At 38.1% G+C, this 18027-nt stretch overlaps 1 protein-coding gene and 1 long non-coding RNA gene across 3 annotated transcripts; one reads left to right on the plus strand and one right to left on the minus strand.

Moving 5' to 3' along the window:
* The first annotated feature begins 1353 nt into the window (after window positions 1-1353).
* LOC102718602 lies at window positions 1354-4985 on the plus strand. 2 transcript variants are annotated; one of them, XR_001551553.2, is made up of 6 exons: window positions 1354-1419; window positions 1509-1826; window positions 2293-2354; window positions 3954-4095; window positions 4182-4229; window positions 4747-4985. It is a non-coding gene; the product is annotated as an uncharacterized LOC102718602 (long non-coding RNA). The 2 variants fall into 2 exon arrangements; XR_423990.3 differs by lacking the exon at window positions 1354-1419 and having other exon boundaries at window positions 1427-1826.
* A 2884-nt stretch (window positions 4986-7869) lies between these two features.
* On the minus strand, window positions 7870-17860 carry LOC102703085 (DEAD-box ATP-dependent RNA helicase 28). Its single transcript, XM_006664496.2, has 19 exons — window positions 17270-17860; window positions 16904-17068; window positions 15979-16047; window positions 15791-15897; window positions 15105-15183; window positions 14371-14544; window positions 13567-13715; window positions 13376-13471; window positions 12846-12948; window positions 12389-12451; window positions 12172-12233; window positions 11363-11459; window positions 10662-10780; window positions 10541-10583; window positions 10293-10394; window positions 9082-9177; window positions 8905-8991; window positions 8236-8516; window positions 7870-8065 (listed from the first exon to the last, which is right to left on the minus strand). Exons 1-19 carry the CDS (start codon window positions 17753-17755, stop codon window positions 8047-8049), a joined length of 2397 nt encoding a protein of 798 aa, XP_006664559.2. The 5' UTR covers window positions 17756-17860; the 3' UTR covers window positions 7870-8046.
* Between the last annotated feature and the right edge of the window lie 167 nt (window positions 17861-18027).

Here is an 18027-nt window from a genome sequence, read left to right on the forward strand (position 1 = left end):
CCGTTCTCGTCGTCGTCGTCCCCCGCGGCCGCTGATGAGACGTCATCGCCATGGTGACACTTGTGCTGGCCATTGTGATGCTAGTGGTGGTGGTGCACACGGTTGCCACTGTAAATCTGACGGGATTTCATCGCTGGGCCCACCTCAACATCGTTGTTGACATCGTTGCTACTGGGACGTCGTCGTCTCGTCACCATCCTCCGCTGAGCGGAGGAGTCCTTCATGCCAGGGGAAGGAGCCATCGCTGCCGCTGTGGCCTGGCGGGTGGTGGAAGCAGGCGGTCGCCTCACCGGGGGCGGCGTCGTGCGGCGCATGCACAGCGTTGGCTGAAACGGTGCCGGAGTTGTGGTAGGCACACATCTCGTGGAACAAGAGGTGCTTGGAGCTGAGCAGCTTGCGCACCTCGTCCTTGTTAGAATCATGCTGGAGAGATAACGCAGATTACGTTGGACGGGATCACGACCAACACATACACACAGAAACTCACGTGAATAGAGGAATGAACACTAATCACTATCTTGTTTGGTGCTGCGAACTTGGCAGCTTTTCCATACTATTGCATTACTTAAATATGTGAAGAAATTGTAGCCTCCAATCAGGCCGACAGATACATGAACGATCACACAACGGATATGCATCTAAATTAAGCAACTAATCAGATAAAACAAATACTAATCTAGCACTCTCTGACTTATGGGGCCCATAAGGGGTAAAATAGACTTTTTTCCCTCATCCACGCTGGCCATGTGAGTTGGCATTAGGGATGGCAATGGGTAAATACCCATCGGGTATTGCTATCTCATACCTATACCCACTAGTAAAATTCCGTACCATTAAAATACCCATACCTATCATGGATAAAAAAGTTTCCTCATACCCATACCCGCTTGGGTAAACCTTACCTGTCGGGTCACCCATATACCCGCAAAAGTTCAAAACAATTTAAATATCACAGTTTTCATATAGTATATGCATAGACGCTAGATACTTAGGACATCACACATTCATATAGTGTGATGGAAAAAGTATGGATGGTTTAAATACCTGTGGTTTTGGTTAATTAGGCTAGGCTAATATGATATTAGGCCATGACATGCATTTAAACTTGCGGGTATTCATTACCCATGGGTAAACAGGTATGGGGATTATAAGAACGTTTCCATACCCGCATACCTATCAGGTGAAAGTATTTGCCTAATTAATTACCCACGGGTAATATATTTAGCTCATACCTATACCCTAATATAGTAAATACCCATCGAGTCTCGAGTCACGGGTCCCCGCTGCCATCTCTAGTTGGCATGCCACGTGTGGGATAGTGGCAAATTATTAAGGAAGTTTATCTCTCCAATGACAATTACGTAAGAGCGAAGATAAGGATGACATTCGGAGAGGCTGCATTTTTAACAGTGGCAAATAGTTAAATTTCGCTCAGCATCTTTCAGATTATTGTTCCTCTCTCTCTTATTCCTTCTTTTGATTATTGTTCTTGTTTTTTTTCTGTGCAGGAACCCTCCTCTCCCATTCCAAATCTCATTGTGCCCGTCGTCCTCTACTCCCTCCCGGCCTAAATCTTGCTTGCTCAGCGCCGCCCACGCCCTACTACCACATCGGACTTGCCCCGACCCCCCACCGCTGGAGTGCTTCGAGACAGAGGAAATCTGTGCCGCCCCCTACAAACCAGCTCCTTGTCTGTGCCGCGTGGAGTGGTTCAAGACGGAGGAATACAGCAGCAGCAGTCGTAGCCTCCGCTGGTGGAGCAAGCAACTAGGAGCGTTCTAGCATCTGCACCACTCCGATCTGTGCCCTCTATTGCGGATCCATCAGTATGTCCAAATGCCCTCCCCTGCGTTTTTCTTTGGGCTGCTCCCTTGCGGTTCTAATCTGAGAACACCTTAGTATATGGGTCTGCCATTTAATATCTTTGTTGTTCATCCTCAGTCCTATCCCAGATAGTGTAGAGGTTCTGTTGTTCTGCACCTGTCACTGAGTGAAACATTGGTGAATTTTTTTTAAGGGCAGCTCTTGATTTCCTGTTTAGTGTTTATTACAGCTGTTCACCGAACAAAGAAGTTTCAAATTTGGTTTCTGTAAAGTGCTTTTAGTTCTATATTTACCTACTTAAGACAGTGACAGATTTGAGGTGCTTCCGTAGCTTTTATAGTGATCATGTGATGAGCATGTGTTAAGGGGACACTCTTGGATGTGTGCATGTACTTCTTCCTTGTAATCTCTGAACAAAAGGAAGTGACTATTTGATGATTGATAGGCCTTCATTTTCATTTTTTCCAGGTAAGCAAGGCACATAATTCTCGAAAAGGTTTGAACCCATCAAAGGGCTCAAGATGCTAAAGGTGTGTTTGCTTCCTTCCCATGTAATCTATGTCTAATTGATATATTTTAGGAACTTGTTGTGACAACCTTGACTGTTTTGATTTTAGACTTCCAAAAATATTCAAATGTGAAGAAATATTATATTTACACATTTATAAAAGATTACAACAATTGGTTCGGTGCAACTATCTTACTGTTTATTCACTGGATTGTGCAATTTCTTTTTCATCCTTCCCTACTAGCTAGCATGATAAAAATCATAGCAAGTGTTTAGCCTACGTACCAAAAAAAAGTGGGAGCCATAATAGTGTAAGACTTATATGGTCTATCAACTCTAGACGGTTTGAATTTGACCGGTTTATTTATGTTCTTATGACTGCATGAAACATCTCATTTGTTTCACACAAAAGGTGTAAATTAAGCACAACTGAGGTCAGACAGTCATGGCCTCTTACTGGTAGCAGTACTATCATATGAAATTGTTATTCTGCACACCATACTTATTTTATGCATATGCTTTTTTATATTTTTGTCTGTATTTCTTTATTGATAACTGAAAATAATCTGAATAGTCTGTTAATCCTAACAAAGTTGGCAAAAGAAACAAAACAGACCTTCCTAACGGAATTAAACAAATATCCTATCAATTAAATGGGCCAGGCATCTTCCAACTTTTCTAAGGTAACTATAATGCCTATCTATTTACTAACTAATAACACTCTATTTGTTTATACACTTGTATTGCTAAGTATCTGTATTGTCATTTTTTCTCTTTCTGAGGAATATCAAATAGTGTTATAAGCAGTCACACAAATTGTATTATGGAATTAATCAACAGAACAACTCAATACAAAAAATTGTGTGACTGAAAACCTAGCAATTAGAAACTAGGTTGAATGTGGAGATACACATCATAGCCCAAATGATGCAGTTTAGCATCCATTATAGCTATAGTGCTGGACATATCATCCATTATGCAGTTTAGCATCAAAATTGAAGTCTTCTAGCAGTCACCCCATTTTTTTCGTGCACTTGAATATTTCCACATCAAAATTGCTATTCATCCTCAGTCCTATCCCAAATAGTGTAGAAGTTATATGAAACAACCCTGTATTGGTTTGTTCTACAAGTGCTTTTGTGTTCATTTGTTTTATGTGATGATAGTTCTTTCACAATATGGTGTATCGTGCTAATTTTGTTTAGACTTGGATTGGCGTGTTTGGAGCTTAGACTGGAGATTGAAAATTTCCTAAATAGCACAAGAGAAAGGTTAAGGAATTTGTTTTATTTTAAGCTTGTGCATAAATTGGATTTCACAACCATTATCTCTGGTCTGAGAGCTTTTGCCAATCTGCTTGTCCTAATTAGCGATGGTAAAGGGAAAAAATAATAGCACATTGTGTTCAGGTTAATTCTTTTAGAGGCTAGGCAGTATGGTAGGAAGAATTTAGGCTTGTGATTTTATTTCTGATTAATCAAGTTAATTAAGAGATCATCTTACAAATACTAATGCATTATATATTTAGTATATTAAGAGATTGTTGGTTTCTAGTGTTACTAGCAGGCGTAATTTATTTTTTTAATGATATAATTGATTTATTCTTTTTGATTCATTTCAGTTCTCCCTAGGTGAAAGTATTGTGGAGCTGGCTCACTAAACCCAACGAGTTGTAGATTGCTGCATCGAAGTCATCCTCTTATGGGGACATGTGGACTATGGCTAGTGCTCTCAAGATGAGCATTGTATGGCCATACAATAAAGTAATAAACTAGACTTGACAAAGTTTTTATTCTGGTTTGATCTGTGATGCATGACCAATGTTCCTATTTAAACCTATCTGTGATAGATAAAGGAATGCAAGAAGGCATCTAGTCACCTCTCAAGGGCACTTCAGGTATGTCGCTAAATTTACATTTATCAATCTGTGTACAAACCTAGTGACCACTTGTAAAAGGCACATAGTTTGCAACACAGTTACTACATTCTGTCAGAGAATGGAATAGATACAACTATGAAGTATAGCTGAAATAAGAAACGTGCAAGAGGAATGAAATTACCACCAGTTTTTTTACTCCTAAGAGGAGGTGATACAACTATGAACTATAGTTCTAAAGTACAGTCTGTTATATAAAAAAATATATTAGTGCAATCTTGGCAATTGTTCACTGTATAATAATTTTGCAAGCTTCCACCACTTGTGCAAAAACGAGGAACAATAAAAGCCATGTCTTGAGTAGGCATATGTGCAAGCTTCCATTATAACTGTAATTGTTACTTGCACATGTACTCAACCACTATGAACTGTAATTTCTAGAAAATGGATCACCACTTGTTGATTATAAACTTATATTGCAAAACAACTTCACATATTTTCTTCACTTGCCTAATTACATGGTTCTTATATTTTTCAGGATGTGTTGGGCAGTTTTTGACTTGAGTTTCTGGAAAATGGTTCTCCACAAAACCTATGGATGTGCTTTTGGTTTTTTAGTTCCTAGAAATGATTGTGTGCACAAACCTTAGTATATCAAGTGCTAACTATTATATTGCTTGCTGGGTGTGCATTCAAGTAAGCATTCGGTGGCTGGCAATATTGTATGATGTAATGTGACTTTGTTGGATGAAGTAATGTGCAAGATAATATTGTGATGTGTGCTTCTATATCATTATGTCTTTTATATATATATATATATATATAGCAACGTTGCCCGTGCTTCGCAACAGGTAAAAAAATTACATATTAAATAAACCACTTAATATATATATATATATAGAACTCAGTAATAATTAATTAATTATGTGAACCATATGACAAATCTCTCTCCTGGTTTAAATTCTGGATTCTTAGCTCCTCCTTATTTTATTTTTCCTTTCCTTTTTTTTCTTCTATCTTCCCTTCTTTCTTTTCTTCTCCTTCTTCATTTCTTCTTTATTTTACTCTTCTTTCTTTTCCTTTTCTTCCCATGTGGATAATCCTTGTTTCTGACTCCTCATGGAGATAAAAAAGTCCATACACACCAAACGCACATTAGCTCTGAAATTTGAACATATTTTGACTAAATATGAAACATTGGTTGGCATGCGTGTTGCCACTTTCCTTTCCACTAAACGTGCATGTGTGCTCCATATCTCAATACTTAAATTATATTCACTCTAACATTGTAAATACTAAGGGAGAATATGTAATTTACCGAAGGCATTGAGAAGTGTAATATATTCAACCAATTTAAACTGAAGTAATGTACTTTAATCTTAGTAGCCTTGCCTCGCTTCTATGCCAATCCCTTGACCAGTTTTTATATTTGGAAAATATGTGAGTACTACTTATAGTCATAAACTTTATGCATAGATTTTAATAAACTTTAAACACAAATAAAATATTTTGTTCATAAATTTTATACATAAATAAAATATTTGTATGTGAAAATATTTTGCTCATCAACTTTGTTCAACAATCAAAATAATCTACTCTAAAATCACAATAATAATGATATGTTTTGAGAAATTTTGAGTGGACAATTTTTTTGGTTTTAAAATTTTCAATCTATTGGCTTGGTATATTTGATGATAAAAAACTAACAAACAACGTTACAAATTTAGGAAAAAATCAAAATTTTAATATTTAATTAGTTGGGCTTCGCCTCTAATTTCAAAAAATCAAATGCATATGCTGTATTGCTACGTCATCGACCCGCGCTGGCTGGCGCAGAAAAAAATCAAATACATACGTTGCATCGAAAAAGAATCGACACGGTCACGCTGGCTGGCAAGCGCTGGAAAAAGGAAACATGAAATCAAACAGGACTTCAGACGGAAACGACGCAGCTAAAAAAGGAAATAACGTACACGATGAAACGGGAGACCTCTCGCCTGCTAAGAGGTCATCTTATCCGCTGGACCATAGACCCAATTTGGTTTAGTTTTGCGCGGGACAGCTAAAATACGGAGGGAGTCATACCATACGAACGGCGAGACCCTCTATGTTTTTATTGTCATGTGGGTCCCACAACGCCGTGTGGGGCCCACGACGGACGAAAATTTTTGGCAGAATCGTTACCGCTTTTTATAATAATATATATATTTATACTATTATAAAAAAGAGTATTGATTCTGCGAGAAATTTTTAGTCCGTCCACGTCATGGGCCGTTTGTGCGTCAGGCCGTGCGTCGCGCTCGCCATCAGTCCGTGCGGCCCACTCACGCGCGCTCACCGTCGGCCCGTTTAACTCGCGCTCGCCGTCAGGCCGTCGGCCCACGCGTCGTTTGCGTCATCTGCGTCGTATCGCCGTATCGTATCTGGATAGAGATGCTATACATACGATTTCCCCCGTACGATACGAATGTCATCGTATGTATAGCATTTTTTTTATCCGGATATGCAGCCGCGCGTCGTCCAACAGATTGGGCATGGCATGCGAGGTCATTGGAGGAGAACAGATATGTGATCGAGCAACAACGTCTTTCATGGCCAAACGAGGAGAGCATGTTTGGGCTGTGGTTTGTTTGGCACATCTTTTTCATTTTGTGAACTGTTTTCGATTCTTTGTTTTTTTTAAGGTAAATTCGATTCTTTGATTGGGATGTGGTTAAATTGTTTGGCACATTCTCATGTGACGGGAATATTGGATCCACGTATCGGTGCTTATTCACTGTAGCATGAAGAGTTTATATTTGGTATCAGTTAAAATTTTAAACTGTTGATGAAACAAAGAACAATTTATTTCTGTATTTGGGAATTTGAGCTAACTACTAATTCACTTCACACGTTCTTGAATTTTGACTTGTGCAAACAAGTAATGCATAGCAATCGAAATTCATATAGTGTTTTTTTGTCCAAAGAGGATAGAAAGCTTAATATCTCTTAAATATTTCTTCCAGCACAGTTGATTTTAAATCATGTCACCGCATGATGTATAATTTTTTTCCTTGCAACGCACGGGCACTATTTCTAGTATATATATATAAAGCGAGGCTTATGTTATGTGTGCTTCTGTATTATTATTATGTGATGGATATTAAACTTTGAATGTAGGTTTGGTATGTGCTAAATATCTTCTAATTGTATTTTTTTTATTTTTTTACATTTAAACTGTCCTGTTGACGCTATAGATACATGGGTAGTTGGATGATCTATCGGTATATGCTTGCAAATAGAGTATTTGTCGCTAAAAGTTAGCAGCGGACTATCTGTCACTGTAAATATTCAAAGTGACAGTCAATCTGTCGCTAGAAGTGATACCTGACGCTAAAGAGTTTTACTGGCAGAACTTACAGCAGCTGCTAAAGTCTATTGCTATAACTTTTTAGCATCAGATCGTCGGTCGCTGTAACCGCTTTTACCGTCAGATCATTCGTCTCTAATTTTGGTGTTGTGGTTTAGTTCAATCTTGCAATTGGTTGGCATGCAAACGTTCAACAAGAGTTGTTGCATCAACATCACAAGAACGAACTGATCGACAGTGGACAATGGAATTTGTAAGGTGCACCTGTGGATTGAAGGATTAGATGAAATTTGGACCGACCTCAAGAGGTCATTACATTGAAAGTTATAACGAATGTCACTACATGATATGAGAAGTCAACTGTAACTAGTAAACACAAGATGGGCACAACATATCCTGACATTTCATCAGGATCAGCCGGTCAAAAATGATACAAAGGAATGCAATAAATTCCCAGTGTATAGAACACGCTACAAGTTACCAGGTCTTCTACTTTCGGCGTTTGTACCTGAAAAAGGAAAGGGGTGCTCTCATTTAGAAATGTTGGACACCTGGTATTAGCGTCATTGGTAATAAACGAACTAGACAGTTTTGTACATTTTTTTTAAAAAAAAATGCTAACTTATATTTCATCTTTTTTTCCACCTAAAATAGCCAGGCGAAAACATTGTTACATACCTCGATTTGCTCTTGAAAGAATTTTTTGATTTCTTTCGTATAGCATTGTTTTTCTTTAAGGAGCGACCCTGTTTCCATTCACTCATATCATTTTGGAACAACTCTTGCATCTCCTCTTGCCTAGTTGGGCCCTTTTCGGAATGTTGTTTTGCCTTTTTATCATTCTTTACTTTGCCAGTGCCAGCACCCCTTTTACCGGTGGCCTTCATTGATTTTGCTCTACGATAAGCCACATCGACTAGAGATTGACCTTTATTTGTTTTCTTCCCACCTTTGCTTTCCTGCACGAAACACTTCAAAGTTTAGGACCGAATGTAGCTCATTGGTTATAAAATTATAGTGCGAATGAAAACCTTGCAAGTATAGATTTCTTTCACTAAGAAAAAAAATGCATATAACTAAGTCCCAACAAACTAATTTCAATACACAAAACATTGTAGACGTGGCGGCAAAATTTTGACAAGAGAGAAGTCAGTACAAAATTGTTCATGCCAGCCAACACAGCACTAAACCCAAATATAAAACATAACAGAATTCAATCAACCAAGTTTGTCATTAGTTTACTCTTAACAACTTGTAAACCAAACCTTCTATGGCTACCATAATACCATTACTAGTTATCAGTGCCACAGTAGTACGTAAAAAAATCTCAACATCAGGGAACTGTACCTTAGCTTCTTCATCACCATCACTCTCATCTTCTAGCATCTCCCGTTCTGCCTCTAACCGTCTACGTTTCTTCCTAGGTAGATTTTTCTGTAGAATAAAAGATAAAAATAAAAAATCAACTAAAGAAAGCCTCATGGGCATTACCAACTCATTCAAACAATATATTCATAAGCATACCTCACGCTCCCTTCTCCTTTTCTCCTTCAGACGAAGATCTTCAGCTTGCTGAGCGCTAATAACTCCAGAGTTACTCTTACCTTGACTTGTAGATTCCTTGATAAAGAACAACTCAGATATTAATGATATGCACAAGACTAACAAGATAAGTTTAAGTACAGATTCCATGCATGTGTATTTCTCCTGACTTAAAAAAAACTATATCAGACCTCGAGGATTTCTGGTTCATTAGAACATCATGAAAGTATGGGAATAACCATAAAAATTGACCAAAGAATAGCAATAATAGAAGTATGTTAAATGAACATCCATCATGAAAGCATGTGAATAACCATATAAATTGCAACTCAGGAATGGCTAATAGCCACAGAGCGATAGAGGCATGTTAAATAGACATCCAAAAGGTTTTGGATCTGTGAAAATTCAAATATATGAAATCCTTTTCTTCATCCCACTTCTTGTATCCTAACAACATTTTGGTGTACAGTTAACAAATTGTAACTATCATCTACTGTGCAAATGAAAGAAACCAGGCTTATCACCCAAGAATAACTACAAGTAACATAGACATCAGCCTTTATTCATGGAATCAGGAACAACTAACCAGAAATCATCATCACTAAAATAATATAAGCCAAAAAAAGTGAACAAATCAACAAAAGGCCCTACTGTCACAATCAACACACATGGAAATGCAGAAAACGATTGTGGGAAAGACTTAATAAAACAAAAGCAAGGACACTAGACTGTCTATTTAGTTAATGGCAGTAGTCAACCCCATCGTTACCCCATCGTTTTACTTATGCTTATGCTTATGTTTATAAGCCAAAATATGAATTTTAAAACTTAATTTTGAAATAGATCTTGGGGTTTTTTCATCCTAGTTTATTTTACAGGATTTTCTTTTAGAACGATAAGAACATATATGTAAAAGTTTTACCACAAATTAATTTTTAATTGCTAATATGTTGTTTAGCTTATGCTTATTATAAGCGAAACGATGAGGCAAAATAGCTAAAGTGGTATATCAGAGTAAAATGGTAAAAGGAGGTAATAAGGAAATAACATGCAGTGGGTGCACTATGAAAGCTAGAAGAATCTCATGTACTTGGGATCGGATAAAGTAATACAAAATACAAAAGATTTTGCAAATGTCATTGGCTATTTGGCATCAAAGAAATATATATATATATAATTCAAGGTGAACTTACTTTAGCAGCCTTTGCCAAAAATTTCTTTTCCTTCTCAGTAGCAAACCAGGTTCTCTTTGGGCGTGAGTATATCTCATCCTTATGAGCTATCATATTTTCTGCCTGACAATGATAAGATGTGCCAGAGAAAGCTATTAATCTATATAGCATTCAGGAACACTTTTAATAGCAAACTCTAGTGAACTATCATTGCAAGCAAAAAGTGCTCTGTTATTAAGGAAATTTTGAAACTTCTAAAGATATACTACCTTTGTAGCTTCCATTTCGGCTTTCCTTAATATTCTTTCCTCCCTGAAAAAAAAATGGCACAAATACTAGTTGTAGTTTGAACAAAGTCTACCCTAAACTGCCTTGAAAGTTGAAACAAACCTTTCTTCTTGAATTATAGTAGAAATTTGATCTTCAAGTTGCTCAATCAATTTTCCACACTCAGCCACAGGCTTTTCTGCAACAATGCGGCTTTTCAGCTGTGAACCAGCTTTCTTTGCCTGAAAGTAATTCAATGAATACCAATAAGTAATAAACAAATGTAGTGGCTAGACAAAAACGAACATTGATCATCATATTTACACTAATGCCTATACATTAACAATTTGTGCATATCTACAAACCAATTTCACACTCGAGGAACAGATAGTTATGTGTAAATACATAGTAACTTTATCAGTGGACCAACCCCAGCGTATAGTGCATAGAACTCCCCCACATATCACAGAAATTATTTACTAACTGCAACATCATGAAAGTATCCACGCATAATTATTCCCATTAAACATGATTGTTAGAAAATGATCATCACGGCTTTTCTAGAATTAAGGGAATCAGAAATGGATTACAAACTGCAGTTCTCAAGACAAGGCTGGAAAGTGTAGTTGAAGGAATCTGATGTTCTAGCACAGTATGAATATACAGGTAGCGGCATATGCCTATGAGACTACGAGTACTCATTACTTATATGAGACTAAGACAACTCATTACGTATATGATATAACAAGGTTTTTAGTGTTCTGTAGAGTTTTTTAAGATTTTTTTTTTGGTATGCATACCATTGCTCATAACAATATACTCACAATAGCTTTTAGGAGGGACCTATCATCATCAGTAACAAATGTCACAGCATATCCTTCTCTGCCTGCACGAGCAGTGCGTCCCACACGATGTAGATAACTGCAACAGCATAAATAAGAAACATCTATGAAAAAACATGATTAAATGGCATAATTCTTCCTCATGACTGCACGACGAAAAAGGGCAACAAAATTCATTGTCTTAGAGAAAAATGATGTGTATCTGTGATTGTCCATGTGGAGACTTACAAACAGAACACACACAATGCATACATTCTCTAGAAGGTAACCTTTTTTCTCCTAAACCAACAATACATACTTCTGAAATGTTACAGAAAGATATCCAAATAATCAGATAACAGACAGAAAGATCAGAAAAATCACACATATAATGGGACTCTGGGTTCTGTAAGACCCACAAACAATACTCAACAACTGATTTAACTCCCCTGGATTAATTGCCAAAACTATATCATTCACTGATACATTCATATAACTTGTGCTAATACATATATGAATGATATTATCATTAGTGCATGTACTTATGGTAATCAAATTTGAAATAGATATGCCAGTGGTGATGAGCTAAAGCGCATGCCACTATATAAGAGATTGATATCATCAAAATTGATATATGAGCTGAACCAAGAGCAATTTCATAGTGTACATATATCCAATGAACAATACTGTCACCCAACCATATAGCATGTAGCACGAATAATTCATAACCATTTAAAGCTTCATATAAACCAAACAGCAGCCATGCAAAAGGAAAACCATAGTAAAACCACGTTCACTTATCTAGTGCTTACGTTCTGACATCACGTGGGCAGGAAAAATTTATTACAGTCCGAACACCAACAATATCAATCCCCTACAATTCAAACCAACAATTCATCAACAAAAAACAACAATACATAAAACAAATGTATATATATTCTCTTACATAATCTTTTCTATTTCCATTGTTAAAACATAATCTTATTATTTAACATATAGAACTAAAGAAAGATATAAAAATTTACTTACACGAGCAGCAACATCGGTTGCAATCAGGAAGTCCACTTCTTGTTTTTTAAAAAGCTCTAAAGCCTATAGAAGGATGAAAATTTCCACTTAGTGAAGATGCTAGAGCCTAGAGCTATTATCAGTGAGCAGAAGTATTAAAATTTACAATGCAAGAAAGAAGCAGTATATTGCGAATTTGCAAGCATGTTACATATGCAGTCAATAGAAGAGAACTTATGGGGTGAAAATACTAGTAAAGGGCATGTAGGCTAGTTTGCTTTGATAAGTTTTATACACAATCTGATATCACATAAAATACAATGATGCCATAATGCTTTGAAGATCATATTGAAGATAATGGAAAATAGAGTTCAAAACACAAAAACTACCATCATAATAAAAATTACAATGAGGAAACATATGCATTTGAAGGAGATGGTAAAAGGATGGTAAAGGAGGAACTGTAACATAAAATCACCTCAAGCCGCTGAGCCTGTGTAAGGTTGCCATGAAGTTCAGCAGCTTTCATCCCAGAAAGACCAAATATTATTTTCAATCTGTGAGCAGAATGCTTTGTCCCACTGCAAGGGACATGAAATATCAATATTATACAAAATATGCATGTGATCAAGTACTAGAATCATCCAAACACAAACTTGCAGTAGGATAGTAAATAGTAATCTAGGAAAATAACAGCAAGCATACGATGCATTGTCAACATGTGTTGCAGACAAATGACAATAGTTTCTGCAGTATAGAGGCACACATACACATGAACTATATCTGTTGCTAGACTTCGTGACTATTGCATGAATCACAATCATTAGTTTCACAGAATCCAGTGAAACACAGGCACTGCCCACTAGACTGTACCTACCTAGCACTGAGCAGAATAGAAGTAAACCAAACTATACTTCATAAAATGCCCAAAACTGAGGAACTGTTACATTGAGTCATTGACAAAAGCATAAAGCCATAAAAAATGATCAGCTTCTCCAGAGCACAAACCTGAAAATGATTACTTTATCCTTGAAAGTCTTCAAACAGAGAGCAAGCAGAACAGCTTCTTGATTTGCTTCACGTGCTCTTCGTATTCTAACCACCCTGATGATGAAGAAATAATTTGGAAATGGAGATGCTGTTAGTCATGAAATACAGCACATAGAACTGAATGTTTGGACTTAGGATAGAAAGTGTACTCTTCTGTCAATGTCGCAGGCCGTTTCAGAGAAGGATCAGCTTCTAGACGGACTGGTTTGTTCAGCGAAAGTGTCACAAGCTCATTAATCTCTTCTGTCATCGTAGCAGAAAATAGCATTGTCTGTCTTCTTCTAGGGCACATGCGAATCTGCATTTATTATGAATCAGAAGTCCATTACAGTCAGAATTGTGGGTTCCACATAAAAACAAGGACAAAATCAATTCTTTCTAAAGAGAATAACTGCCCCAATTCCAATCTTGAAGATATGGATGACAACAGAATATAATGTTTGACAATTGAGTAAATGTAAGGCCCAGAAAAACAATGGCCAATTCTGGATTTATTGACCAGTACTCAGTACCCTTTCCCCAACACCCAGCTCAGCCCTACAAACTTCCACAGCCTCCATTTCCAATGTCCAGCAATACCATTGATCCGAAACAATAGAAGGCTATCCATCACAAAACAATAAACAAAGAACATACGGTACTTAAATAACGACTCTTATCACATTTTTGTTTCTGTCCAAATGTAGAAGATGAACAAAAGATTTAAGTAACATGAATGATGCTTTTGATACACACACACACAATCTGCATCAACATAAAACAGCTGCGAGTTTGTAACCATGTTCAGTGAACAATGGCTAATCACAGCATGCTGCTGATGAAAAAAATCTCTCATTAATTAAGCTGCTCTGCTTCAAACAGAGCCACTGCAAGAACATTCCTTCGAGACCCAAACGTCAAACTGCAAAAGTGCAGAGAAAGCAAGAATCGGGAAACAGAATTTTGGAAGTTACCAGTTCCTGAATTTCAGCACTGAAACCGAGTTCTAGCAAACGATCAGCCTCATCAAGGATCAAGATTGCAAGGTCTTCAAGCCCAACGGAAAGGGAATTGCGTAGATGATCTATTATACGCCCAGGAGTAGCTACAACAATGTCAGGCATTGACCTTAAAGCTACCTCTTGTACCTGGTAAGGTATGTATTTATTCTGTCAGCGTTTAACCCAGAAACTTGGCATAAAATACAACAGAGGATAATATAAGGGATGTAAACAATCAGAAATATTACCATGGAAGTGGACGCTATAGTTCCAAATTCAACAACAGAAACTTATAACACTAGCAAATATCAAACTTTCCCATTCATAGTTTAGTTATTGTTAAATATTTAAATAACTTAGGTTTTTAAGCAGCCATATTTACCATGGTGACACAAAAGGGCAACTACAACACACAAACAGTTCCATCTCTTCTGGTGCTCTTAGTTCGAGCCAAAGCAGCCCTCTTACTCTTGCATAATAGTATATCCGGACACAGTATCAAATTAGTTTCTTTCAAGGGAGATGGTACATGGATGGATAGCATTTGAATATCTTAAAACTTTGTTAGCTCCATAACCAGGACAACAACTAAAATGTAATAAAAGCATGGGGTTATACTCTCACGGAGTAAATCACAAGAAAAAAAAATAGAGGATACATCCTCGTAGAAGGTCAGCGAACAAATACAACAAACTGCAATGCAATACCTTAGTTGAAAGTCCACCAACAATGAGACAGCATCTGATGTCAGTAAATTGTGCTAATTTCTCAATCATACTATGGACCCTGCATTTATTGTAGTATGAACAGTAAGTACGCATAAATATTGTAATAATACAAAACTGATAAGCACCATTTGATCTATGACAGCATTTAAGATAAGTTTTCCATAAGTAATGTTACACAGCCAATTCATTTTGGATCTCCTTGTGCGAAATGTTGTATTCATCTTAGATAAATGAGGTGCAGTAAACTTTGCTGCTACGATTTTAGGACACAACTAAAAGTAGAGATTAGAAAAACAAATGCTAAGAAAGATATTCAATCATTCAAAATTTTCTATTTGAAAATGGGAATTCAACATTTTAATCATATATCAATTTTCAAACAAAATTGAAATGGCAAAAAAGACCAACATCCTAAATACAATTAAAAATAATAAGCATCCCTAAAGTGTAGCTTCAAGAAATATACATATTAAAACATAGTATCAGAACATTGGTGATTAGTGGACAAAACAGCACAGGAAAAAATTAACCTCAAACGAAAAACTAATTGAACAGAGCAAACACAGGAAATTCTCTATTGGAGCTCCAGCCATAAAAAAAAATAACAGAAGGAATGAGCTAATATCAAAGATGATTTCATTGAGAACTGAACATATAGAACTTACTGAGCAGCCAGCTCTCTTGTTGGAGTGAGGATAAGCACCCTAATTGCAGGTACACGTTTGGGCCGGAAAAGTAGACGTTCCAGCACAGGTAATGAGAAAGCAGCTGTCTATAAAGAGTTCAGTTAAGCTAAGGATAGATGCTGATTCAAAATACTCCCAACAGGGATGTTTTTGTTGATTATATATACCTTTCCAGATCCTGTTATCGCACTACCACATATATCCCGTCCAGTTAATGCTAATGGTATGCATGCAGCCTGGAATAAGAGAAGACATTAAGAATAAAGAAAATTGGCAACCAAATTAACTTGCTAGCATGCATCAATGAGGTATTATTACGCAATTTAACAAGAAAATTTTACTTCACCAAAAAAAAACTGTTTTTTATCAATTAAAGGATTCTCGTTTATAATAAAAAAACACGGTATCAAACTATAAACCACAACTTGCTAATTTTTGCACTTATTGTCAACTTCATGAAAATGAAGGTAATTGGGGAGAGGAGCTTATTAGCTAAGAATATGCACAGTTTTATCAGACTATATTGGCAGCCAACAAGGAAGGACAAAATCTGACAAGAGAAATATCTTGGCTGTCATTAAAATAAAATAATATAACTATTGACTGCTTTACAGTTGCCACATTATAACTAAAAGGTCCAATTTCCACCGAAGTAAGTGCATACAAGAACAGAATCTACTTGATAAAGAAGAGTTCAAAAGCACAGAAAACCATAGTTCAACTAACACCACTCCGTAGTGCAGATATCTGTGGACATCTATGATAGATAGATTAATGTCAAGCTAATGCTACATGAACCTACATTCTCATGGTCAAGATAAACGTGGAAGCTTTATTTTAACACTAACAAGCCACGTAAAAGGCCCAAGATACACCTTAGAAAGAAGTTTTGTGTCCTTTGATGGCATCTGAGTCATATGTCAACTAGTAAAGACAACACTGAGAATAGAAATATCCTAACGAACATAAACCATATCATCCATTCACTTTTCTTATGGTTCCAGGATTGTCAAGTCCCCAGCATATATGAAGAACTGAAGATGATAATCATGCATACAATGTTATTCACAAGTAAAGTTCGCAGTTGCAAACCTGGATTGGTGTTGGTTTTTGGTAGCCAAGTGCTTCACAGGCTCGAAGAAGTGGCCGTGACAAGTTCAGCTCAAGAAACGAATTCGCATGGAATGACGCTCCTTCGGACGATGCAAAAAAATTGGAAGGGTTAACTGCACCACCTTGCTTGTCCGTGTCTTCTTCCTGTAAATACACCAATGCATAAGCATGCCACACATTGCACTGAACACCGTGGTTAATTACTGCAAGCAAGCAAATAGTGGACATTGAAACAACGCGCATGATTGCTTGATGTTTTAACGAATTGGACAGCAAGCAAGTTTAGCATCCAAAAGTTAAAGTATGCAGAAGAAAAATGGAGAAATGAACTCGCACAAGTCTCACCTCTTGTTCAGCTTCCTCGTCTCCCCCCTCCTCTTCCCCATCTTGCTCTTGCTCACCCTCCTCTTCTTCGTCACTCTTCTCCTCCCCTTCGCCATCCTCCTCATCCACCGCCTCCTCGTCGTCGCTCTCCTCTACCCCGTCGTCACCATCCTCGCTCTCCTCCACCTCGTCCTCCTCGTCGTCGATCTCCCCCTCCACCACCTCCTCCTCCTCGTCGTCCTCGCTATCGTCCTCCACATCCGAGCCCTCATCGCCCTCGGAGTCGCCGTCGGCGATGGCGGGCCGTCCGCCGCCGCCCCCACGCAGGGCCTGGGTGATCTTCTCGTCGATGGAGGTGGTGCGGCGGCGCGCGTGCTCCGCCGCCACGGACTCCGCGTAGGACGAGAACTCCCACGGCGACTGCGCCGGCTTCCGCCTCCCGGGCGCCGAGGCGGCCCCGCCGTCGTCGTCGGAGCCGTCCGGGTCGAACCGGAAGTCGGGGTCCATGGGGGCAGAGCGCGGGCGACGGCTGGCTGGGCTGCTGCTGCCGCTGCTCTGCTGGTGGTGGCCGCTTCCGGCGTGCGGCGGAGGGAGGCGAGGGTTTTAACCGAGGGTTTCGTTGGGAGCAGGCACCTTGATGGGCTTTTGTGGGCCGCCCGATGCGCGAGGGTGTATAAATGGGCTTTCTATGGGCCGTCCGATGCGCGAGGGGGTATAAATGGGCTTAGGTGGGCCGTCCGATGCGCGTGGGAGTATAAATGGGCTTTCGTGGGCCGAAA

Source organism: Oryza brachyantha, chromosome 12 (genome assembly GCF_000231095.2).
Source record: "Oryza brachyantha chromosome 12, ObraRS2, whole genome shotgun sequence".
Classification (NCBI taxonomy): Eukaryota; Viridiplantae; Streptophyta; class Magnoliopsida; order Poales; family Poaceae; genus Oryza; species Oryza brachyantha.